Consider the following 26,939-nt stretch of genomic DNA (forward strand, 5'->3'; position numbering starts at 1 on the left):
ATAATAATATGACCTATAATAGTATGATTTCTAATGAAGCCATTTGTTACTAAAAAGGATCCTGAATTTTGCCCAAGTTATAAACTTTATCGATTTCCTGTTTCCTTTTGCTAAGAGAAAATGAAAAATGAAGGGGTAGATCTGTAGCATAATGCATCATAGTTTAGTGGTTATAGTCAATTATTAACAAACCAAACAAATTCAAGCAATTTTTTTAAAGAATGCTCTTATGCTTCTAAATTATCTTTAGCATTTATTTACTCAAGTTTTACAGATAGTAGTAGAAAAATTTTCAGCAGAGAAGTTTCTTGCTGAGTGAAGTATAACTTAAGGCTTGGACATACACTTGATATTTCTAGTTACCCTTTATTTTGCAATTTTTCTGTATAGGTGTATATAATAATGATAGATGAGTGGATAGCAACGCTGAGACAGTAAACAAGAGACACTTGTAGTGTTTGCTAAGATATGGTACATTTGTAGGCACTGGCAACAAGAATGACCTACTAAGTAGATCATTCAAGCTTGTAATTTGGGGGAAAAAAAATTTGGGGAAGAGGTATGAAAAGGGATAATTTTCATACTTGTTCAATTAAGTTAAATTGTGACTGTTAGAATAATTTCAAACTTGATATTAAGTACTAGTCACAACAACAATGTGCTGCTGCTTCAATACTGAAGTTTGCTAATCACCTTATTTTTTATTTTTTCATCTGAACAATGAGCCTTTTTAATATGTTTTCACATCATTGCAGGGAGTCACTGATATTTGAAGTTTAATGAGCTCATACTTGAGAAGTAATCTGAAGAAAGCGTAATTGCTACTTATAAAACTAATTATTCTCGTACAAGGAAGGTACATATTGAAGAACAGATGCTTCTCCACAAGAAAAAAAATTGTTTTATTTTGCTATTAACCTCCTTGGAGATTAGCAGATAAAAAAATCCTTCCAAAGTTCTTTAAATTCTAAGTTAGCATAGATCAGCAATGTAAATTGATTAATGGATAATCATCTCTAAGGATAATAAGTCAATAAGGGAAAACTTTGTGGAAACGAATCACTAATTCTGTCTTTCTTCAAAAATTGTCAAAAAAAATCATTTTACTGTCAACTTCACATCTGATTTTCTTAGAATATGGGATTTTGGAATACACAGTATAGCACTGTAGGATGTATAGTTATCAGGTGAATAACAGAGAGGAAAAAGTACACAAAAAGACATTCTATTTAGATAATAATTATGTATCTGCAGATAGAACAGAGTGGAAAAAATGTATTTTTTGTGGTAAACTATCAAAAAAGTAATAAGAATTATTATTATTTAAAAATAAAGAAGGTTATTGTCACAAAATGGCATTTTAATTTATTTAGCTGTCCCTCTAAATTGAACATAATATTGCTAAAAAAGGCCCAACACTTAAAATTCTTGTTTGTTGAGTAATTCAAAAACTCAAGAAAATTGCTTATATAAAAGGATAAGTCACCAAGTCTATTTCAGACATACATATTTCAAATTCAGTCATAGCTTAGAGTATTGTTACAGTTTGGGTAAGTTTCTTTGGCATTGCATGTGATTGCTGATTTTAGAAGTAAGACAGACATTTGTGATAAAAATAGCATTTGTATGAATTGTTGCATGATCCCATTCTAAAATTGGAAAGCAGACTTCCTCAGGTTTGGCATCCATACTGCTCAGTAACTTGGAGGTAAAAGTTCATTTTTAAATGATAGACTGGAAAATACTGGCTGTAGCATTTTAGAGCCTCCCTTGTTTTAAGTTCTAAAAGTGATATTTAAAACATAATTATCGGAATCTTAGTTTAGGCGATAATTGAACAATTCAGAAAAAAAAGTCACTTGGGAATTTTTAGCTGGAATGGACATGTGCAGTTAGGTTGAGGAGGATACTTCACTGGATTTGGTTTAATGACCTGCTAAAATTGGCTTACCCCTCCAGTCAAAAGTCAGATTTTCACAAATATCTTTCAGTTTTCCTTCATTCTACCTATCATCATTATGTGTGTCCAGCTAGGAGGTACAAGCTGCATTTGAAATAATGTTCCATTTCCAAAATAACTGTGAACTGGATTCCACACAGAATCTTTTTAAGATTAACCGATCTCCATCAGTCAGTCTATTTCCCTTTTTCTATTTGTACTGCTGAACACAAAAGCTATGTTATGTGCAGAATGATTGAGCTTATCCCTACTAGAAAGGAGTTATGTTTGGTATCTCCAGAACAATAGGAGTTTGCTGCCTGGTCAGTCAATGCTAGATCAGGTTCACATTCCCAAGCTCCCACTCTCCCATCTACATATGCAGGGGGTGGAAACAGCAGAGGAAGGAAGGACAAGTCCTTTTTTACAGTGTTGAATAGAGAATTGCCAAATATGGACACAGGTGGGCTTGCACAGCAATAAACATTGATTTTAATTGACTGTAAAAATATCCTATGAAAAGAAGTTAGCAACCAATTAATTTTTATTCAGTGGAAACAGTTCTTAGAGGATTTAATATTTTTAAGCTGTTTTGGAAAGAGGAGGCCCCTGAGTGAGTGAAATATCTCAAATTTAGAGCCCATTATAATTCCTTTTACTGCATTGGACACAGGATATGAAATAATAACAGTCAAATGCTATTTTAGAAAACAATATTTGAGGTATTTCTAGTGCAGGAGAATGGCTGTGAAGCTGACGTAAAAAACTGTTTTTGACAGGAACAAGTTGCCCCCTTCCCCTACATAGCAATTGAGGGATTTTGAAAGAAATACTCATTTCGCTGGCTGAAAAATTGCTCTTCTTACTGAAGTTATAGAAAGACATGCATGTGAATGGGAGGAATTAACATGTAGGAAGGTGCATCTCATGCATATCTGTAAATACATACTATGTACCTGAAGTCATTGTAACATTGGCCAATGCAATTGTGACCTGTGGATTCATCCAGCCATCTAGTCAGAAACAACGTGTTCCTGAGGGTTCAGAGTCTCACACTGCACTCTCTGCTGGCCAGCGGTGATGACGGAAGCTCTTTGCTCTGGAGTCTGATGTTTTTTTTCACGCATTCTGCAAAAACATTGAACTTCTCAGTACTTTTAGAGGGCAGATTGTAACAGAATACCATGTAACAATTTGCTGTCCTGCACCAAAGTTGATAGAAGCAATGTCAAGATCTTATCTTGCTTGTTACACCCTTATAATTTAGCAGGACTTTTTACTCATAAAGATATAGATGATAATCACCTTCTGTTTTATTTGGAGAAAATATGGCCCTTCAGGAACTGCTCTAGAATGGGTCCTTCAGCTCTGGGCAGTGGCGGATTCCCTGTGGAGCTCTGATACGACATGGGGCAGCTGCTGGGCTCTGCTCAAAGAGGCCACCCTGCTATAAAAACATTGCCATGCAAACCTAATACAGAAGGGAATCTTTTTCCAGGATGCTTTAGCTATTCTGTCTGCTATCCTGCTCTCTTCTAGGCTCACAGTGAAATTTATATGCCAAAATGAAGATGTCTTGGGAAAGATAGTTTTGAAAGGCTGACAAACCTATTGGTCAATATAAAAATTAGCAGTAAAAGTCATGGTTCAACTAATGGCTATTATCCTTAGCATATGGATTAACAGCTAATTGGCTTTTGTCTTGAATATGTTTCTTTTCTGGAGCTGATGGAAGGGTTTTTGATTGCTTCAAGAGATCAGCAAGACTAAGAGATCAGTACCTCTGAAAGAGGCATTCTGTTTTTTTGAACATGAAACACAGCAGTTTCATTTTCTTTGTCTCTTTATGCTAGAGGAAGAAGGAAAACACTGCTTGATACACGAGTGGTGCTGGACTGTCCACTATCCATGTTCAAGCATGTTTATCTTTGTGTTTTGGGATTTTTTTTTTCCCCTGTAATTTCAGGTAAAAAAGGAAAAGCAGCAACAACAATAGCAACAATAAATAAATACAAAGAACTTTCAAATTCCAATGTATTTTGGCCAGCTAGCAACTATCCACTGCTCACCAGGATTTCAGTAGATATTATTTATGTGATATACACATTGTATGTCATCATATATATGTTACATATTATTGTTTAGTTGTAAGTATACTATTTAGAGGTCAGAGAAACTTTCTGTATCAGATTATGGATTTGATCTTGGACTAAATAGCTGGTTGCAGGTTTTCATCTTTAACTATGAACTCTCTCCCCACCACAGAGTTGCTAATGGGCATCTGAAGGTTGTATTGTCATTATTCAAAAATCATGTTGCAGTGTACTGAAAGTACATCCTCAAAGTGACTGTTTCAGGTTTTTATCTCTTAGAGGTAGAGATGTTTTCAGGAAGAGCAAGTTTGACTTTAACATAACATCTTTATGGGCGTGTTTCATTAAAGAATGTTAGAAGCATCAGCATCAAGCTGATCTGGTGGTACTTACACCACCACAGAGATGTCTGGAGAAATTTTAGAGCATTTGAATTCATCGTATAAATGTCAATGACCATCTTTCCTAAAATACACATGGCATCAAAAAAACCTGCTTTCCCACTTCCTTTAATAAAGTTGTCCTCATGAAAACTGCACACAGTCAGTTGGATGGCTTTCTGTTGTTACATGAGTGTATTTTGGACTTGATTTCTTTTTCAGTAATTTTGATCTGCCATTGATATACTGTCTCTTGGAAGTACAGGTTGCCATGTGGCTGCAACAGCTGCTTCACTATTTTCAGTTGTAGCCTAATGCCTCCTCAGTCTCTGCCAAATTCTGGTAACAACAGCATTTTTAAAACTTTGAAATTGTTGCCCCTGATGTTTCAAACCATTATTAATTGTTTTGTGAGTTGCTGGGCAAAATCCTTTTTTATATTTTAATTTTCTGAACAGTTTTACAAAGGATTGTAAAGCAAGTCTCTTCTACTGAAGTAGATTTCAGTTCACTCAGTCTGTTCTGATTGCATGTCTTAAATCACAGAATTGTTATGGTTGGAAAAGACCTCTTAAGATCATCTAGTCCAACTGTCTTATTCTCCATTTCCAAGTAAATTAATCTAACAATTTCAACTAGTGTTCTCTCATTGTTTTGCGATAGTTTTGGATTATAGGAAAAGAGTAATATGCCTTGCATTTTATTGTTGTTTCTTTAAAATGCTATTTACTGATGTGACAGAAGTGATTACAGCATCCAGAAAAGTAGCTGGTATCATTCAAGTTCCATAAAAACAAACAAACAAACAAAAAAAAAACAACTAAGATTATTTTATGTTATGTGGGAAGACAAAGGTACAAAATTGTAACTTGCAGGCTGGTGAAGATCGTTAGATCCTCTGGGACAAACATGACAGTGAAGTCCCTAGACTTTACTTACTTTTCAGATAGATCTAAGTGTGTACTTGTCATGTAAAATTCAGTAATAGAGAGAACAAACAAAAATTCTAGAAAATAAATGCTGGAAAATATAACTTGGCTGCATTAGTTACTAATTTCCCCTACTTTGCAGAAGATTTTCTGAAATTCATTTACAGTAAATACACTTATTGACCCCTTTTCAGTTATTTCGCTTTTGCTTTCCAGTTTTCTAAGGAGTGTAAACCAACAAAACATCACTGATTCAATGTCCACCATAGATAAGATGCCCTACATTTATCAATATTGAATGCTTTAGCATTAGAGCATCACAGACCAGCTGGGATTATAAACAATTTAGGCAAAGGGAATGTGTGTGATTATAATGTTTTATTGATTCATGAAATATTATTAGTACCCATAATAGCCTTAGCACTATAAAATTATTTGATGTTTCAAATGAAACAGTTGCATGTTGCATAATTATGTTATTGTTTTGTAGACTATGTGCAATCTTGAAAGTTCAGTGTGTACTTATAATCTGGTGTGACTTGAAGAATAGTTGATGTGTAAATCATTGCCTATGTTATGTACTAGGATATTGATCCTCTATTCATCCATTTGGTAGAAAGTGTTACCTCCTCCTCCATAGTTCAAAATCCTGCTGCTTCAAGAATGATCGTTTGCATGCTTTGAGATGTATAAATGCTTCCCAATCTGAGTATTACAAAAGACAGCTTCATTCGCAGTCTCCAAAAGAAAGCCTGCCCAATGAAAGATTGAACTAATCTCTTAATTTCAGTTGTGTGAGAATTCAGGAATGACAGGTCATTGTCATATGGACAGAAAAGACAACTGTTGGTGAAGGGTGAGGCAGTGACTCTCCCTGTAAATCAGGTGTTCCATCGCCCTTTTTTCTAGCATTAATCTTTCCTTTTGGGATATGAAAGAATACAGTAGGAAACCAGTGTTCCTAAAATCATCGTTACTACGTCCCGTCTGTTTTCCCTGTCTTCCCTCCCCCTCCTTTCATCTCTTTCCATTCTTCCTCTCACCAAGCAAATTCTCATAGTCTGATCATGAGCTAAATCAGTAATTACTGATGCATCAACAAATATAGTTAGCAGCTGACAGCACAGGCACTGCACTGTGTGGCCACAGGCTCATTAGGCTCACCCTGCTCCTCTCATTGCTTTCTTTAACTCTGCAGCCTGTTCACATAGGCATATTAGCTGTTGTCTTCAGTAGCATTGCAGTTATCTAATTATCTTATAGTAGACAAGTGCTCAAGTTTTTATGTGTATGGCAGCCAGCACAAGAGAACCCCAAATGTTGCTCCATGGGGCATATTACCTCTATTAAAGATCAGTAACAATTCCTGTTGAATTTACTGCTCTGCACTCACTAATGAGAAAATGGGAGCTACTTCTGAGTTTTAATACACTTGTCTGTTTGTTTGTTCAGGAGTTTTCATCCCAAGTCAGCCTCAGGGTCTGCTAGTCTGAAAATCACTGTCTTCTCCACTTTTGTCCCCTAGTTTTCTCCACCAAACACTTGACAGGAGAGGAAGTGTAATTATTTAAAGTATTTTGGGAAAATATATCTCACTGTTTCTATGACCCAGTCCTTCCTGTAAGAACATCTGTGGGAATGTGCGATCTAATCTATTAAATGATTCAAGGAATGTTGGTGGGTTTTTTTTTTGTTTGTTTGTTTGTTTGTTTTTCTCTTCTTTTATGTAGCTGCATTAATTTCTGCATTTTTTTCTTCGTATTTTTTTCTTCATATTCTTGTTCATTTTCTTCGAACTGTGTTCCGTCATTCTTTTGTCATTCAAACATTCAGATCAAGAGACAATTTGTACCAGCTTTTCAGAATTACCATTTAGAAGAAAATGTTTTACACTGTTTTACAAAATAAAACTATGTTGTTGGCACTGACTTTAAGAGGACCCGTTGTGAGCGAAAAATAAAAATCTATATTAAGATTTTCTATTGTGATTGCTCTATTTAAAAGTTCTTCTTTGTATAATAATTCATGTGAAGTTGCTTCTATTTAAAGCACTGAGTTTGATCTTGGCTTTGATCTGTAGCTTTTGATCTTGAAAGAAGGATGTTGTGGCAGTAAAACAAAAAGAGTAGGAGAGACATTATTTGTTTTTTTTTTTAATTTTGTTACAAAGTTAAAGGGATGGTGTCAAGATTTAGCAGGCAGTAATTGGACCTGCCTTTATTTACTTAACTCTGTTTGCAAAGTCAATCTAATTCTATATGCCGGAGAGCTTGCTCCTGCACATGCTTTTATGAGCCCTCTTTTTTCACAGGAGCACAGCTTTTCTTTAGAAGCTTTCAGAGAATGGTCATTTATAGCACAGAGTATAAATTAGTTATAAAATGCTGAGAATAGCTTAGATATACCAGGTATGACTCAGTTTGTCTTGTTTTTCATGCTGAACACAAAACATTAAAAATAACCCAACTTGAGGATTTCTGAGATTTTCCATGGCTGACCTAAGTTGTGTGTCTCCCACCATGCTTAAGATAGAATGTGCTGCTCAAAGAGCACAGCAACATCTGCTGAAGGCCCATGCCTAAATTTAATCACCTGCTCGTGTTCTCGTGTTGAATATCAAGTTTTTCTCGGAGGCCTCAGTGCTGCACTTACTGTGCCGCGATAGAAACAAAACCCGCTGAGGTGCTCGTATTGAGCTGCCCTTCAGAATGCACGGCAGTGCAGTTACCAGCTGCGTTCTTCGGCGTCTGGAAAGCGCTGGGGGAAGCCGTCAGGCATTAACGGTGCCGCACTCCTGACCCAGCCTGCTCGCCCGTCACCAGGGTACACGGGGTTTTTGTTAGGACACCGTCTTTTTACTGCGGAGGGCTTTACAGGATCTGTGCGCCATGGGGCTCGGGACGAGGGAGAGCCGTCCCGGGGCTGCGGGCTCGGAGGGAGCGCGGGGCGCGGCGACTCTCCAGGCCGGCCGGGGGAGGCGCGAAACTCCCGGTGGGGTCACCCCGGAGCCTGCCGGTTCCTACGTCTTTAAGGCAGGCTCCTCCTCTGCGTGGGGTTGCGGGACCGGAGAGGGGGACCCCGCGGAGGTGTTCTATTTCCTACCGAAGGCAGCGGGACGACTGGGCTGGGGGTGGCGGCGGCGTTCCTCGGGAGCGGCTCGGCACGGCTCAGTCTCACCGTGCGCTTTCTTTCCGTACAGCCGCTGCTGGAGGAGGGCGAGACCTGGAAGGAGTGCAAGCTCGTGCAGCAAGTGAGCGCCGAGGTGAGGAGAGCCGCCCGTCCGCTACCCGCTTCGCTTCGCCCTTCGTGGGTCTCCTTCCCGAGTTCTCCGCTTGACTTCCTCCCGTGCCGCTTTTGCTTCAAAAGCATCATCGCTCTCTTCTCAGGCATAGAGGCGCTTGTATGGGGGGAAAACCCACGTGTTGTTGTTTTGTTAATAATAACAACCCCACCGGCTGACGTCGGTGGCTGGAAGTAAATTTCTGATTTGTAATAGAAGGTGTAAGGGATGGAATGCAGAGGTTGTCCCCAGGATTTTTGCACACAGAAGTAGTAACTTTACATTTGGCATCCCGGTCTGCCTTCAGGCACCTTTTCTTTATTTAAAAAACAAACAAACAAATTAAAAAAACAACCGAAGCACCTTAAGCTGAAAGGTTGAAAGGTGCAAGTTTGCTTTAGTAAAGAAAGAAAGGAAAATAGCGCTTCACAGGGTGGAGAACAGCATTTCACTTCAGCCGTGTTCAAGTAACTAAGCAGATTACCTAAGACCACATCGTTCGGGGTAGGAAAATGCTTTTTCCTTTCCCAGTGAAGCAATGGAAAAAATTGTCTCGAGTCTGTTTATAGGTTCTTATTAATGCGGAGTGGCTGCACTCGCATCACATCTCCTTTCTAAAAGACCGCTATGGTTTTGAACTCCAGGTCACAAAATGGATTCAGGCAAACCAGAGGATCAGAAAGAGCAGCAAAAAGAAAAGAAAGCAGGACAAAGTTGTTTTTCAAAAGGTAAGGATTCATGTTGTGTGTTTGTGCAAATGGGCAAAGGGCAACATAATGGAAAGATTTTAAGATGATGCCTTATAAACTGTAAAGAGGTGTTCTTAGTTTCTCTGACAAGGTGACAGTAATTATTTCACTATGTAACTTCTATGGAAATAAATTATTAGTAGAAAGAAATCATTAGCCTGCAATTTCAGGGACGTAAGTTCCCTTTTTTGTGTTAAAATCCAATGTTCTGCAGAAGAAAAGTGAGAGCACTCTCATCAGAAGTATCAGTAGCGCTTCAGAACAAGAGTTTATCACAGGACCTGCACCGTTATTTGTAAATCTTCAGATAGGTTTAGCTGAGAAACAATCTGTGTTGGTGAGCATGGGACAGTAAAACATATGATGCCTGCATTGAAAAAGGTGCTCTGATGAAGCTTCTGGCTCTTCAGTCAGAGTGGTTTTCTAAGTCTTACAGATCATGTAGTTGCACGTTGCACTATAAGGGAATTCATGAGGGTGTCTTGGTGATTATTTTAGAAATTACTGCAGAGGACTTCTTAAACTGCATACAGTCCGAACTAAACTGCATTAAACATGTGCTTTGCCTATTGTAAATGAAAAACTTTTTTTTTTTTCCTATGATAGTCCTTTAATAGTCCTGACTACTTAAATCACTTAAATCAATTAAAAGTAAGGAGGTAAATAATCAACTGGCACTTGTACTAAATAACTGTTTTCTGTTCTCTTGAGGGGAAAAAAATGATTCTAATACTTATCATTTATGAATAAAGATGCCTTTCCAAATGCATTAACAGAATATTTTGGGGTTTTTTTACTCATGTTGATTTTAAAAAAGTATTTTTAATTATCGTTTTTTAAAACATTACCTTTAAAGGATCAAAATAGCAGCATGTTGTTTTGCTGTCTCGACAGTGCTTCTAGAATGTATGATGAATCATTGCCGTTTCTGTAGCCAAATTCTTGCTGATAGCATGACTGCCAGCTCCTGGGATATGTTGCCTTAGTATGGGCATTGCAGTATTTGACAAATGTCTACAAAGTGCATTATTGTATGTGGGTGACTCACCAGCTCTATAATGCATTTAAAAAAACGCCACCACATTACATATCATTTAGAATAAGATGTTCTGTGTTGCCATACTTTAGAATGATGTGATCTAAACAGCGATTGCATAAACTGTTACACCAAGTAATTCAATTTCTGTTTATTTTCATGTATGTGAATATTTATTTGCATGCTTGCCATTTTTATTTGTTTGTTCTATGTTACCACTGATTTCTTAATAGTTCAAAAATATTAATATGTGAATTATTGACCAAAATGCACTGAAGATGGAAATAGCCCTAATACAAGCTACAGATTGCATGCAATTTGAAGTAATTTTTAAATTACAAATGATGAAGTAGGTTCGCTGCCACATCTTCAACGTAGTCTTAAAAGCACTTTATACTGTCACAGCGTCTTCATTTCTTTTTGTAGGAAAAAGCTTTCTCAGTGCAAAATCCATATTTACTAATAAAACTCAATCTGTATTTGAAAGGTTGTACAGGTCCCACTGTTGGAAGGTTTGAGAGACAGACCTCTAGTGTGTAGACTAATCATATTAGAAAAGCAAAAAATAATGTATTATACTATGAAATACCCACTTCTCAAAAAACAATATTGTTGCAAGGTCTGTGAACATCAATATGAATTAAAATTAGAGGTAAGAATACACATTTTCATCTAATATGTGTAAGTATTAATAATTCTTTGAGATTCAGTGCACAGTCACAGAATTGCATCTGCAGGTTGGTCAACCCCCTGGGAATAAAAGGGCACATCAATGACCTTACATATGATAATGAAATTATAGATTAGGGGTGGGAATTGTTATATTCTCTAGGAGTTTGTTCATTGCAATGATGGCTTTTCCAGTGGAAATAGAGAAGAGGAGAGGGAGTGTGATTTTCTTGGCACTGGCAGAACTTTATTGCAATATTAAAATTCAGACTTTGGTTACAACTTACCTTTCAGTACAGGCTTACCAGCCAAGGTAGGTGATACACAGTCAGTTTATATGTTCCACTAGTATTTTTTAACTTTGGGTATGTATTGGTTTGTAGCAGAAACAGTGTTGCACAACAGATTAAGTACTTTGTGAGTAAATAAGAAAATGAATAAATTTGTAATGAAAAAAGGATGGAGAAAGGATTGAAGAAAAAAAAAACAGATAAAAACATAAGGTGAGAATGGGAAGATGAGGAGCAGAACAATAAAGAAACAGAAAAGTAAGAGCTGGCATCTGCTTGTATCGTAATTGCAATTACAGTAAGGTTACTGGCCTCTTCTGGTATAGCTAGAAAACCAAGCTAATCTTGCTTATGTTTTCAGAACAAGCATGAACTTGCTAAAGTTAGCTTCAAAACTTTCATGTTCCTGTTCTTTTTTAACGTTTTAATTTGAATCCACTACACTGAGAATCAAAGCAAGGACCAAATCTGAAATAGATATCTTGAACTTAAATACTGTGCAGAACTTAACAACTAAAGAAAAAATCCTAGAGTGTTCTTCAGATAATGTTTGTGTGAATCATTTTCAGAACCTTACCTTTCCGAATTTGGTTAACTTTACAGAACTCTAGGAACAGTACAAATATGTAATTTCAGGCTCTTAATGCTAAATATTTTCATCATTTAGGCGTATACATTTATGGATTGTTTGAAAACTGTAACTGTATGGCTCAAAACTTTATTCTTTAGGGTAACATTGCCTGAAAGTTAACTTGAAAAGCACTTAATAGCACAGTAAGATACTGTGCCTGTGTTTTTTTTTGTTTTTTGTTTTTTTTTTAAAGAGAATGGAGTTTTTGTTGTAGCCATAATAATAATAATAATTTTAAAAATTAGTCCATTTCTGAATCCAGTATTACCTGTATCTTATTTGCAGTACTGTTGTGATAGAATGTCCTTCTTAATAATCCCTGCTGCCATTTGAAACTGTTGTTGCATACCATGTTTCACAGCGCGCCTCCCCAGTACATATTATGATGCATGTTATTGCCACACTTCTAGATCAATGAAGCAACCTTGTACCACACATACAATGATGCACTCATTCCTCTTCAGTCAGAGGTGACCATTTCAAAATTAGGAGAATTCAGGCCAGCATGGCCATGCGCTAAAATAGTTTGAGGTTTACAGATAATAACATGACCACTAGTTACAGTACTTCAAACCACCAGCCATCCATCTTCCATGCAGTGAAAGTTTAAGGCCACTTTAATGTAAAATATGAAGTTTGTACAGAAAAGAAAAAAAAAGAAAAGCAGTTATAGCAGCGGATTTTTGTTTGTTCTGATTGGCAGGAAGAATTGGTTATACTCCTGTAATAGAACAATATTTGGCAATCAGCCTCATTGGAGGTATTTTAATGAGGCTGTCTTTGTGCATGTTATCACAAGATGAATTACTGAAACTTACGAAGTCTTTTTAGTCTACTGAACCTCTTTTTTTTGTGTATGTGTGTGGTTGCTATGTGAGCCTTTACACCTTAGCTTACAAGTACCTTTTGTCTTGAATAAAACAGGAAATGGAAAATGTGATAACAGATTTGTTCTTTCCAAAATTACAGAAAAACAGGATTTGACAGAATTTGATCGCTTTTAATATTTCTCAAATGTCTCATCCACTAGTCTTTAATTAATTCTGAGCAGTGATTCATTGAGTTTGGGAGTAAGGCAGAAAGCTGTCCATTTCGGGGCATTTGGAACTGGAGCAACTTTTTGCATTTGGAACTAGTACTTCATAAGCTACCTTCTACAGAACTTCCTAAAAAAATTTTTTTATTACTTGTGAATATACAGTTCTGGAGACGTTTAGATCAAGTGGATTGTTCAAGTTCTCAGTGTTACTGATCCTGAAGGCTCCGAAGGAGCCTTCCTGCTCAAACATGCTTATTTCAGTATTGCGTTTGTTGCATTTTAGTCTTTAATTTATTAAACTTATTTTTTACAATGTGTAATAAATTTTAATAATGATTCTTGACAATCGGTATCAGACTGTCTTTAACCAGTTTAGATTATATTCAGATATTGTATAGTAAAGGCATGTGTAGTTCTTCCTAAGTGTATAATTTATCTTTTTATAATTTATCATTTGAATTAAAAGAAGCATGATCAGAGAAGGTAAAGGCTACAGCCTTTACAGAACTAATTAAAGTTTTGAAGTTCTCATTCTCCTTTTTGATAGCTGTAGTCACTCAGTAGTGGCCACAGATTACTCTTACAATACTGGCTCTCCTGCTTGCCATCTACCCTCCAAGAAACTCCTGGAGCACAATGGTAGCTCACTGTTAAATGCAAGTAAATGCTGTGTAGCTTTAATTGAACAGAGGGGATTAAATCCTAAAATTTTGTAGATATCACTGTGCTCATTTTTCTTGTGTTACTTTTCTGGCAGGTACAAATAGAGTGACCTCTCACAACTGGCTAGTTCCTATCTACAGATGGATGTGTTGCTCACAGGTTTTGTACAACCTGTGGAAGCATTTAAAGCCAGCTTACACTATCTTGACATTTCATGAATATTTGTAGGATATTTACATATTTATATTTTTTTCATAGTGTGGATTCAGGCATGATATCCAGTGGCAATTAATAAAGAAAATGTAAGAAATCTTGTTGTCTTCCTGTATCATGACCATGTTCTAGTTAGTAATCAGCTCTCAAGAAAATCTTCTATGTTTCCTGAAAAATTTCTGATGGAAAAGAAATGCAGGCAATTACGTGATTTTGTACATGTCTTTCTTACCCCTTATAGTTTTAATTTAGGCATCCACTGGTCACTTCCAGTGAAATTTGTTAGTATTCTAAATCTGCCATGTTCTTGTGGGTGCTCCAGTAAAGGCAAGACAGAAGCATGAGCTCTATCACACATCACAGAATCACAGAATGGCCAGGGTTGGAAGGGACCTCAAGGATAATGAATCTCCAACCCCCCTGCCACAGGCAGGGCCTCCAACCTCCACATTTAATACTAGACCAGGCTGCCCAGGGCCCTATCCAACCCGGCCTTGAACACCTCCAGGGACAGGGCACCCCACAACCTCTCTGTGCAGCCTGTTCCAGCACCTCACTGCTCTCTGTAAAGAACTTCCCCCTGACATCCAACCTAAATCTTTCCTCCCTCAACTTAAAACCATTTCCCTTTGTCCTGCTGTTATCTACCCTTTCAAAGAGTCGATTCCTCTCACGTTTGTAGGCTCCCTTTAGGTATTGAAAGGCTGCAGTGAGGTCACCCCCTAGCCTTCTCTTCTCCAGGCTCAACAAACCCTGCTTCCTCAGCCTGTCTTCATAGGGAAGGTGCTCCAGTCCCCTGATCACCTTCGTGGCTCTCCTCTGGACCCTCTCCAACAGATCTCTGTCCTTCTTGTACTGGGGACTCCAGACCTGGACACAGTACTCCATATGGGGCTTCACAAGAGCAGAGCAGAATTGAGGGTGACAATCACCTCCCTGTCCCTATTGGCTGCCCCTCTTCTAATGGAGCCCAGGATACCATTTGCCTTCTGAGCCGCAAGGACACATTGCTGGCTCATGTTAAGCTTTTCATCTATCAAGACCCCCAGGTTCTTCTGTGTAGGGGTGCTCTCAAGGACTGCTCCTTCCAGTCTGTATGGATGCCTGGGATTCCTCTGGCCCAAGTGCAAAACTTTGCACTTTGCCATGTTGAACCTCATCAGGTTCACCCAGGCCCACCTTTCTAGCCTGTTGAGATCCCTCTGAATGGCACCCCTTCCTTCTACTGTGTCAACCGCACCACTCAGCTTGGTGTCATCAGCAAACTTGCTGGAGGTGCACTCGATTCTGTCATCGATGTCATTGATAAAGATGTTAAAGAGCACCGGTCCCAAGACAGACCCTGGGGGATGCCGCTTGTTACCGGCTTCCCCCTGGACCTAGAGCCATTGATCATTTCTGGGAATCCTAGCAGATGCATGATAGAGATGTTATGACTGACCCAACTGCAGAAAACATTTCTGTTGACACTTTGAGCCTATGAGACAGTTTGCTCATGAGACACAAGTTACCAAAAAATTGTATTTCATTACTTCTACTTACTTATTCTACTTATTTTATTTTGATGTGTCCAGAGAAGGGCAACGGAACTGGTGAGGGATCTGGAGCACAAGTCTTATGAGGAGCGGCTGAGGGAGCTGGGATTGTTTAGTCTGGAGAAGAGGAGGCTCAGGGGAGACCTCATTGCACTCTACAACTTCCTGAAGGGAGGTTGGGGTGAAGAGGGGTTTGGCCTCTTCTCCCAGGCAACGGACAGGACCCGGGGAAATGACTGCAAGTTGTATCAGAGGAGGTTTAGGTTAGACACAAGGAAAAACTTTTTCTCTCAGAGAGTGGTCAGGCACTGGAATGGCCTGCCCAGAGACGTCATTGAGTCACCATCCCTGGAAGTGGTGCCAGACCAAGGGGTGTCTGGACGAGGAGCTATGAGATATGCTTTAGTAGCTGGTGGTAGCAGTGGTAATGAGAAGACGGTTGGACTAGATGATCTTATAGGTCTTTTCCAACCTTGTGATTCTATGATTCTATTATTCTACGATTCTGTGATTTTGTGAACTATATTCTACTTAGGCCTCAGGTCATATACCCCACATGTGGTGAACAGGCACGTCATGAATTTACAATTGTTTTTTTCTTCACTGTAGTACATGAGAAGATAGGGGCTTTGGACTTAGTTTGCAAGGCTAATGAGTATCTTGCTTACGTTCTCTTATCAATTTTGTGAAAGGAAATGAAATAAATCTCCAAAATATTAAATGTTTCTATGCCTGGGATCTTGTTTATTTCAAAGAAAAGATGACTGGCTCGGGCCTGATCTTTGAATAGCTATGGTCTTCATTTTGTGTAAATTCAAGAGACTTCCATGTTTTGGCTGTAGTTCTGATGAGTTTAGTAAAACTACTCATGTTTAAATGTAGACCTTAGTTGTTCATTCTCAAGATCTTTCTTCCAAATGACCACTTTTCTGATTGAAAATCAGAAATCTCCTAATTGCCTGGAGTATTTTTTTACTGGGAGATGTGATACAATGTTTTTTCCAATTTACAGCATAAAAGAAACCATTGTGTAGGGCTTTGGGGCAAGTGAGGAGATAATCAGAGAGAGAGAGAGAGAGAGAAATTGTAGAATTCATTTGTCTTAAGCTCAGTTTTCATCCCTCTCCTGCAATTTCCCTTTCCTACTTCAGGCAGTGCCCTTCTAAGCATATGCTGGTTTTATAGTGTGAGAAACCCACCAGGAAGAATTAAGTACAAATCTTTTTAAGTTTTTCACCTAAATTTGCAATTTTTGTGGCTTGAGAAATTAAGTCTATATCATGACAACATTATTTTCTAATAACGGAGTAAAACACTTAGGTTTTCAAATAATTAGGAGAAGTGGTTTCTAGGAAGCTAAGAATGGTGATTTTGGTTTACTTGAATTTATAGATACAGATATGTTAACTGAAGATGTGTGCATTTTTTTGCCAGTCAAAGTAATTAATATATCATACTTTCATTCTAATACACCCCCTCATTCTAGAACATTTGCAGTATTTTTTCAGAGATTAAATTTTTAGTCCTTGAAAAATAACAGCTTTTTTTTTATCAGGGTAGGAGAAGAAAAATTCATGATAACAAAATGCTTTTCAGTGTTGTGTGCATTGGTCCTATTTTTGTAGCAGCTCTAAGTTGCGGGGTTGAATTATACAAAATCTACATTCTGGACTTCTCAGAACAAAATACTTAGTTGCATGAAGAGTTGTAATGTGACTGTATGTTTACTCAGTGTCTTTCACAGAAAGTGAGGAAAGAGGTGCTATTCAGAGGGACCTTAACAGGGCTTGAGAGGTAATCCCATGCAAATGTCACTGAGCTCACCAAGACTAAATGCAAGGTTCTGCACCTGAATCAGAACATTGACAAGTACAAATAGAGACTGGGATAGAATGGATTGAAAGCAGCCCCAGGAATAAGGACTTGGGGTTGCTGGATGATGAAAAACTCAACCTGAGTCATTAGTGCATGTTTGCAGCAAAGAAAATCAACCTTTTCCTGAGCTGCATCATAAGAGGCATGAACAGCAAGCTGAAGGAGGTGAGTATTCCCCTCTACTCTGTTCTTGTGAGACCCCACCTGGAATATTGCATTTAACTCTACATCCCCTAAAATAAAAAAGGCATGGACCTGTTGGAACGAGTCCAACGAATCCAGAGGGGGGCCATAAGCATAATTAAAGGACTGGAACACCTCTGTTATGCAGACCATCTCAGAAAATTGAGTTGTTTCACGAGGGGGTTCACGAGGGGGAGGTCATGCTTGACCAATCTGGTAGCCTTCTACGATGTTGTCACTGGCTGGGTGGATGGGGGGAGAGCAGTGGATGTAGTCTACCTTGATTTCAGTAAGGTATTTGATACTGTCTCCCATGACATCCTTATAATGAAGCTGAGGAAGTGTGGGATAGATGAGTGGACAGTGAGGTGGGTTGAGAACTGGCTGACTGCAGAGCGCAGAGGGTCGTCATTGGCGGTGCAGAGTCCGGTTGGAGACCTGTAACCAGTGGTGTTCCCCAGGGGTTGGTGCTGGGTCCGGTCTTGTTCAACATCTTCATCAATGACCTTGATGAGGGGATAGTGGCCACCCTCAGCAAGTTTGCTGATGATACGAAGTTGGGAGGATTGGCTGACACGCCTGAAGGCTGTGCTGCCATTCAGCGAGACCTGGACAGGCTGGAGAGCTGGGCAGTAAGAAACCAGATGAGGTTTAATAAAAGCAAATGTAGAGTCTTGCATCTGGAGAGGAATAATTGCATGCACCAATACAGGCTGGGGGATGACCTGTTGGAGAGGAGCTCTGCAGAGAGGGACCTGGGTGTCTTGGTGGACAACAGGCCACCATGAGCCAGCAGTGTACCCTGGTGGCCAAGAGGGCCAATGGCATCCTGGCGTGCATTAAAAAGAGCGTGTCCAGCAGGTCGAGAGAGGTGATCCTCCCCCTCTACTCTGCCCTGGTAAGGCCTCATCTGGAGTAATGTGTCCAGTTCTGGGCTCCCCAGTACAAAAAAGACAGGGATCTCTTGGAAAGAGTCCAGCGGAGGGCCACAAAGATGGTGAAGGGCCTGGAGCATCTCCCCTATGAAGAAAGGCTAAGTGAACTGGGTCTGTTTAGCCTTGAGAAAAGACGACTGAGAGGGGACCTGATCCAGATCTATAAATATCTAAGGTGTGGGGGGCCAGAGTGGCGAGGCCAGACTGTTTTCAGCAGTGTGTGGAGACAGGACAAGGCGGAATGGCCAGAAACTGCAGCATAGGAAGTTTCTGCACAAACGTGCGTAAGAACTTCTTTATGGTGAGGGTGACGGAGTGCTGGAACAGGCTGCCCAGGGAGGTTGTGGAGTCTCCTTCTCTGGACATACTCAAGACCCACCTGGACACCTACTTGTGCGACATGGTGTAGGGAACGTGCTTTGGCAGGGGGCTTGGACTCGATGATCTCTGAAGGTCCCTTCCAACCCCTACAAATCTGTGATTCTGTGATTCTGTTTAGTCTAGAGAGAAGACTCTACAAGAAACATCATTGCAGCCTTTTAATACCCCCCCTAAAAAGGCGGCCTTTGAGAAAGCTGGAGTGAGACTGTTTATAGAGTAGTTCAGTGATAGGACGGGGGGTAATGTCTTCCAAATACCTCTCTTAGTTTAAAGTGATTCTTTACTATGTTGATGATGAGACACGGTAACAGTTTGCCTAGAGAACCTGTGGATGCCCTGTTGCTGGAGATGTTCAAGGCTGGGCTGGATTGGAGCTACCTGATCTAGTGGGAAGGATCCCTGCCTATGGCAGGGGATTGGAGGGTTGGAACTAGATGATGTTTAGGGAAGGGAATTCTGTGATTTTGAAGTTTTTTTTTTTATCTAAGAACATCTGCGTGAGATATCTCAAATATGTGTACTTCTAATATCACTGCATAGAATAGTAACTATTTATACTTACAGTGGGTTTAGAAATGGGATACTGAGGCATAATGATGTTGAGTATATACCAAGGTATCTAAGAGACTTGGTTAGAGGAAGGAAATGGGCTACAATCATCACCTGTGGTGTCTGAAGACAGCCCTTTGCTTAAGAGCTCCTTATGTTGTAAATGCAAATGAATTAAGCCATACCATTATCCATGAAATCCATGAAATGCACATACAGCAGTATAATTGAAAAGATAAACTTAATCTGAAGTGCATTCATTTTTTAGAATTTCATAGAAGATTCTGAGTTGGAAAGGACCCACAAGGATCGTCGAGTCCACTATCTGGAATACTGCAGTATTTATAATGCAGGAGAACATAATTTTCAGTAATTAATTAAGACTATGTTTTGTGGTTTTTATTTGAAGTGTCAAATATAAGTATAGGTTTTGAATGTTAAAGGATAGTAATTTAATGGACATTGATTTACCTTTTTGTCTTTGCTTGTCTAGATGAGTATATGCTGTTCTGTAACTTTTATATTACAGAGGGAGAAAAGAATACCAAACAAAATCTTGCTAAATCTTCTTTTTAGTTGAAATAGTTTTGGTTGTATAACTTTCAGACAACTTTCATGCACTGCATGATAGTATTGAAATATAATCACACTAGGGGTATGAGTCTTAGTTTAGAAGCTAGAAATATGCTAGCATCTTGTGCTTGTACAGCCTAAAGAAAGATACAAAGGAGCTGGAGGTACTTAAAAGTTGGAACCTATGAAAAATTATAACTGTATACATAATTATTTGCTCTTCAGGTATACTTATCCTAATGATGTCCATTACTTTAAGACTATTTAAGACAAGAATTTAGAAATATCCTGTGTGAATATTTTTTGTACTGATACAGCTTTCTGGTATAAAGTGGCATGTAACTAAACATTTAAAGAGTTATATTTGGTTAAAAATATTTGGTCAGACCATGAGATTCTCTTACAGTTTCCTTTTCAGTTTGTAAGGTATCTGGGGACTTCAGAAAACCATTTTACTTACAGGATGTATTTCATATCTTGCACTTGTTTTTAATCAGTTGTAGTCCGTGAATGTCCTGCGTAGGAATTTGTTTGAAGAGGTTTTAAAAAGGATGGTTGTATAATAACAATGACCTAGATGGCGTGTAGACACTTAAGTCTTTTCATTTGTTTTCTCTTGTCCTAATCGTTGAGACAGGAAGCATTCTTAGAATTATTTTCAGATTTTTACAAGTCAGCCTTAGTTCCCTCATATAACAAAAATCCATTGGCTGGATCCAAAAGCAATATTGTTTACTCTGTCATGGTGCCATATGCATACAATTTTTTTGTTTTATTTTGGATGCCTGTTTTTGAAAGAAAGTGCTCAAAAACTTCAACCTATTTTGGATTGTCATCCGTGAATTGTTTGGATATGGAAAAAAGGGCTCCTCAGTATGTCTGTGATTTTTTTTTCCTTGTGGGTCTAAACTGAATACACTAATTGGTTAATTTTATAGCAGACTCAGTAGTCTGATGATCATGTGTAAAAGAGTGGTGATTTTTTTCCTCCATAACTATACTGTCTTTACAACACCACTTTTGTTGTGACAGAATGATGGCTGAGTGAAAAGGAGTTGGGAATTCTGGTCCCTTTCTTAGCTTATATTTTCCTCATTTCCCATCTCAGTATTCAGCTGGGAAGTGAACTGTAGGTCTGAATGCATCTTCTACCTGGGCTATCATGGTGCTTCTGCTTTAGTTGAGATGGCTCTTTCAGTTAAGGAGAAATTGGATGCCTCATTGTTTTGCTGTAACTGCTACCTTTCCATTTCCATTGTTAAGGTCATTGTGAAGGTATCTCTGAAGAAGTCTCCATCTCTGCAGTTCTGCAGTGAGTTGCAGAGTTACTGAAACATACTTTTGTCCTTTCTTATATCACACAAGTGACCTATAGTATGTATGAAAAGTATGCAAGACTGAGTTCTGCTTCTCTGTAATGTTAAAATATACTTACTTTTATCAAGTCAGGTTAATATTTCTAAAACATTCAAAGACAGAGATGCGATGACTGTGAAAGTTTAGGGAGTCCCTGTTAGTTGTTGCTGTTGTCAGAGCACTTGAGTAATTGCTCTTCGTGCTAGACATCAGCTTTTCAGTATCTTACTCCTATTTTTCTTTCCATAGTGAATCACATGCAAGCCAGTGTTTGACTGTTCCTTTCATCAGTGGAAAGTCCGTGTTTCTCAGCTTCCTTACTCTTGAGTAATTTTTGTCTGAATGTGTCTATTACCCTGGAGTCATAGACCAAGTCAAATAATAAAACGTTATAAAATTGTATTTGGATGGCAATGGAAATTCCTTATGACTCAACACAGTTGCTGCTGGAAAGAATTACTTTTGGAGATGCATATGTGAGTTTTAACTGACTCTACTGTTGTCAGTACCTGTTAAATGTTTATGAAAACCTGATCATAGATACAGAAATGTGAACTGTGCTACTTACTTGCAGATTAAAAAAAAAAAAAAAAGCAATAGCTCAACATTCATTACACTGGGAAATGAGAGAAGTTGAATCAACATACTGCCAACTCCTTAGGACTCTAGTTACATTAATGACCAATTTATATAAACTTGAAGTCATCAAATGAAAAGTGACCAAACCACGAAGCATAATTAACACAAGGAACTTCACTGAGATTTTATTGTCGTGCTCACTGCTATTAGCATCTTGGCTGAGGAGATGTAGGTAGCCTTGGGAGAGGAACTGCAGATAGAAAGCTGAAGGCTGTTTGTTTTCCCCCTCAGTACCTGCATGTTCCACTGGGGCAGCTTCTCTTCTCCTTCATTTACCAATCTCCTTCATATTACAAATAGTCACGTTGCTGGCCTGCAAAACACTCCAGAACTGGGCATAAAACTAAAGTCTCTTAGTTACAGGAAGGGAGAATTTGGCTACTTAATTTTATATTGTGTTTGCTTTTAAAGTTGAGAGATGGGAGATGAGAATGAAGAGATATATAGAGCGAATGTCAAGTTAAAGATGCTCTTACAAGGATATCCTTCATATTCTATAAGCTAGCATATAATGCAAGTGGCTTTTTTTACAGTTTATTGAAACGAGTGCCATCTTGGCTTAGTTAAGTCTGGGTGGGTGTTTTGCAGCGCAGACTTTCCAAAGCACTGGCAAAGATTTAACAGTAATCCAGCTGAGTTCCCCTAAGGGTTTGAGCTGAAATTCTGACTTTCATATTAAATTAGGCATGGTTACAAGATGAGTTATTTGAAGTTTTTGTGAAGCATGTGACAAACAGAGCAGGCAACTGGGATGAAAATTTTTTTCATGTATGTTTTCTTTGTTGGGTCAAAAATTTATGCAGGGTAGAAAAGGTTCTTATTTCTGGAACTTGAGGAAATCCTCCTCAGTATATATATATTTAGTGTATATGTGGGCACATATATGTGTGAGTGTACATATGTATGTGTATATATATATGTATATATACACACACACAAACACACACCCTCAAACTTGCCTCAGCATCTTGCACTTTAGAATTTTTCACAGAAAGGGGCTTTCCCCCTTTTTCCTAAGGACCTATAGTTATCATCAACCAGGTATGTGATTTTTTATTTTGTTTTCTTTTGTTCTCTTTTTTTTTTTTTTTTCTGTTTAAACTTAACTTATATTTTTGAAATATTTTATCAGATTTCTCCTTTGATGTGGTAGTGTCTTAATGGGTTTTCCACTTGTTTCCTTTGACTACATATAACCTATGTTAGTGTGATTCTTTATGGCAGTGTTGGAGTAATTATTAGTATTATTTGTTGTTCCCTGCTACTTCTGGTAGAAACTTTTTAGTAAATTTCAAAATCACCCATCACCAGACTTCCTGTTACAGAATGTGCTGTTTTAAGTAGTGGTGTGAAAGTCTTTTTTTTTTTCAACCCAAGTAACATTAGAAAAACTATTTAATATTCATTCAGATCCAGTGTTTTTGCAGTATGTTGTGAGTTTAGATAAGTGGACTCTGCTTTTAGAAAGGACAGTGGAGTGGTTAAACAGAGCCTGTTGTTTCTTAAATCAAGCATGGACATGTTTGGTAATGGCTAAAAGGTTAGCTGTATCTAAAGGTTGCTCAGTGTAGGTTTCTTAGTAGAAGTAGTTCCTAAAACAGCTAATGAGAACTGATATTATTTAAAATCCTTTTCTGATTGTTTCAGTATAAGCCAAAGATAGGGTGGATTTGAAGATAAGTAACATCTGAGGTTCTAGAAAAGGTGCTGATGCTCTCAACTTCGTCTTTCGCAGGCATTCCTTCTGAAAGGGAAGGAAACTAGTTTTTATTTACTCTGGAGTTTTTGTTTTACTGATGTATTTCTTTTGTGCGTGACATTCCTTCTAGAATTCTGCAGTTCATACAGGGAGAGAGCATGTGTTTGAACAGAGCAACATATAAGTACTGAGTATATTGTATATAAAGCAGTCTTTGTGAATGTTCAGTCAGAAAGCTCTTCTAAAATTAAAACCATTGCTAAGTCAATTGGAATGATGACGGGAATGATGGAAGGCAAGAGACAGCTGACTGATTTTAGGAGCTGCTGAGCTGAAAGCGTGTAAGACACTGTGCAGTAGGAAGTAGTGAATGGATATTTGCAAACATTGGGTAAGCTGGTCATATCTCTCAGCTCTCTTCCAGTTATTACCTCAAAGAAAAGGAGGTGGTATTTTAAAAGACAATATGGTAAATTAACTTGAATTTAAATGGGATCCAAGCTGTAATTTATCAGGAGAAAAGTATTTGTCCTTATTAAGAAAGACTTTGTCCCAGATGGGAATATCTATCCCCCAGATGATGTTTGTAGCCTTCTATTAGTTTGCTATTAGATAATTTCTGCATAAATTGTTTTGAGCTTTGTATTTTTTTTAATGTCTTGGTTCCATTTAGAAGTGTAATGTTACAAACTTCTTTAACTATATAACTTTCTGATTAGATAGCAGAAAGACCCTTTTGAAGTCATTATGAAAGCCTGCATCTTTGCCTCTCAGGATAGCTCTGGAAGCTCCTGAAATGCAGGTCAGGCACTTGTGCGGGTGGCAGTAGGGAGGAGAACCTTCAAACCAATAGTGAGAAATGGGAGGTATACACACTTAAATCTCTGGTAAAGTATTTTTAGATTAACTAGCTACAAGATTAATTACTTCATAACAGTAAACAAACTGATTCAATCAGGAGTTCCCGTTACTAACTAGTACTAATACTAATAAAAGTATCGAAAATAGAATTCATAGCAAACAGGATGTCTGGCCATAACTGTGCAGTTTCAGTTGCCTGGTATTTATTATGCACTTGACCTTCTGTGCTAAGATTAGAAAGCAGTGAGGAGCTTCACGGCTATGAGCAGAGATACCATTTAATCTGACCACACCAGCATGGCAAGCCCTTTTAGGGAGTGAGGCACCATTAAGGGTATTGGAGAAAGATGAATTATCATCTCCATGGCACAGCACATCTGCTGCTCCCATACTGATAGTGACACAATTTTCAGAAAAGATGTTTTATGTGGAATTCTGGCAAATGGCACTATATATTTTTGTGTTACTGATAGTGTTAAAAATATTTTTTATCCATGATATTGAATGCAAACTATCTAGAGTACAGAGACTTTATTATTTATTTATTTAAAATTACACTTTGTTTACCTGCTAAACATGATGTACCAAGTGAATTAACAAACCAGCACTTTTGGGAGATAGGTTATGCTTGTTGGCTAAAATGGCATGGCAAGCCCTCAGTGTATCAAGGGAAACTTCCCTTACCGACAATTTAAAGGTCTTTTAAGATGATTATTTTGTCACATGCGCACTCAAACAGGCATGCCTGCGACTTGAAGTTTGGACAGATGGCACTGACGTTTCAGCACAGAGAACAGTTTGTGTTCACCATGTTAGTCCATTGTGTGATTTCAGATGGGATAGTCGAACTGACTCCAGAAAATTGAAGTGCACAAAACCGTTCTTAGTGTTGTATGCAAATGCTTTTTATTTTTGCATTCATATTGTTGTGATATTCAGTCAGTTATGCCAGTGGCATTTAGCTGAAACTGACCTTCTCAATTGAATACTTCTGTGTTCTGGAAATTTCCACAATTTCAACTGAAAAACAGACTACCTGAAGTTTTAAGGAGCTAATCCATGAGTATAAATAAATTTGTAATAAAAAGTATGTGAGATACTGCTTTTACAAGTTGATGACAAATCTTGACATTTATTGAAGTAGTAGGCTTGGATAAAAATGAGTTTTAAATAAGTTTTTTAAAATATTAGGAGCCTTGCGGGTAAAGCTATCAATTTTCAGCAGTTGAAAGAAATAGGCTGTTTCAAAGTTGGCATGTCTCAGTATGTAAATGTTTTATTTCCCCTAATTTTCAGCTGACTTTGTTCTGAGTAATCTATTTGGTACTATTTTAATAACTCCTCAAACCCTCTAGTGTCTCTGGCAATATGTATGTTGTACTATGGATAATGCTTCATAAATGTATTTTCCTAGGTACTTTTGTAAATAAAGAAGAAATAGGCTCAGAATTTTTCCCAGATCTCTATTGTGGAACAGATACATGTCAGTAATAGATGGGACCTATCTTAGAGAATGGATCTGATTGCCACAAACTGGTCTTATTGGGGAAAGAAATAAAAATAAATGGAAGGAAGGAGTTTGTCTTAATTTGTAGGGATCTGTGTCTCAATTTTGATATGGTTAACTACAGTCAGTAAAACTGTAGATAGAGATCTGTATTTTGTCTCTCTCCCAGTTCTGTACATTTTTATAGTAACCTACTTTTTGATTTTTCTTCTTCTTGGTTTTAAAGGAGGATGTTGGCATATGGTACCAGAAATTCTATTGTGAATCAATGTGTATATTAACAGCATACTTGAAATCAAAGTAATTTGAAATAGGTTTTCCTGGCTTGTTTCTCAGTATCTTTTTGCCAAGCCATATGTTTACCAAGCCTTTGAAAAGCAGAGATATGATTTTCAATTAACTGAAGGAATGTACAACATTCAAGTACCACACCCAACCTGCTCAGGAGGACAATATTTTTTTGTGCCTACATGCCCTTGAATAGTTAAGAAGCAGGTTTCGAGTTGATGTCAGTTCATAGTGGAAAAATACAAGTCTGAAGCTATTGCTTGAGAAGGCAAAATATGTAGGTGAAGGCAAAATGCTGGAAGAACATATGAAACAAGGAGAAGTACTGTTTTCTTGAAGAAACATAGGCAGTAGTAGTGGAATGGAGTTGACAGAGACCTCCTCTCATGTTTGATTTCCTCTCAGACTAGGGGGAGCTTTCTCTAAGATCTTGATTTATTGACCAGCTAATACACTGAAAAGACGCACAGCATATATTTATATACAGTTTTGCTTTGCCTCCTTTCCCTTCCCCTTGAAGAGGAAATAAATGTTGTGTTTTGAGAAACATAATTGTCATTCTATATCTAATTTCAGTATAACTTTTGTAGCTTACAAAGTGTATTCAAAAATGTTTTTTAAAAACTGTCATTGGTTGATAATACTGC

The 26,939-nt window shown here is 38.0% G+C and overlaps 1 protein-coding gene across 15 annotated transcripts in view; it reads left to right on the plus strand.

Moving 5' to 3' along the window:
• AOPEP (aminopeptidase O (putative)) overlaps positions 1-26,939 on the plus strand; it is a 173,204-nt gene that overhangs the window by 94,844 nt on the left and 51,421 nt on the right. For 14 of the 15 annotated variants that reach the window (XR_014880622.1, XR_014880623.1, XR_014880619.1 and 11 more), the window contains exons 12-13: positions 8,541-8,603; positions 9,266-9,349. Coding sequence is in view for 5 of the 15 variants with exons in the window: in XM_085214015.1 (XP_085070141.1) it covers positions 8,541-8,603; positions 9,266-9,349 (147 nt within the window). In the remaining 10 variants the exon portion in view is untranslated. Of the gene's footprint in view, positions 1-8,540; positions 8,604-9,265; positions 9,350-13,792; positions 16,187-26,939 lie in introns of those variants that run through there. The other variant, XM_085214019.1, reaches the window with a different exon arrangement.

The sequence above is a fragment of the Meleagris gallopavo genome, chromosome Z (assembly GCF_905368555.1).
Source record: "Meleagris gallopavo chromosome Z, MGAL_WU_HG_1.1, whole genome shotgun sequence".
NCBI lineage: Eukaryota > Metazoa > Chordata > Aves > Galliformes > Phasianidae > Meleagris > Meleagris gallopavo.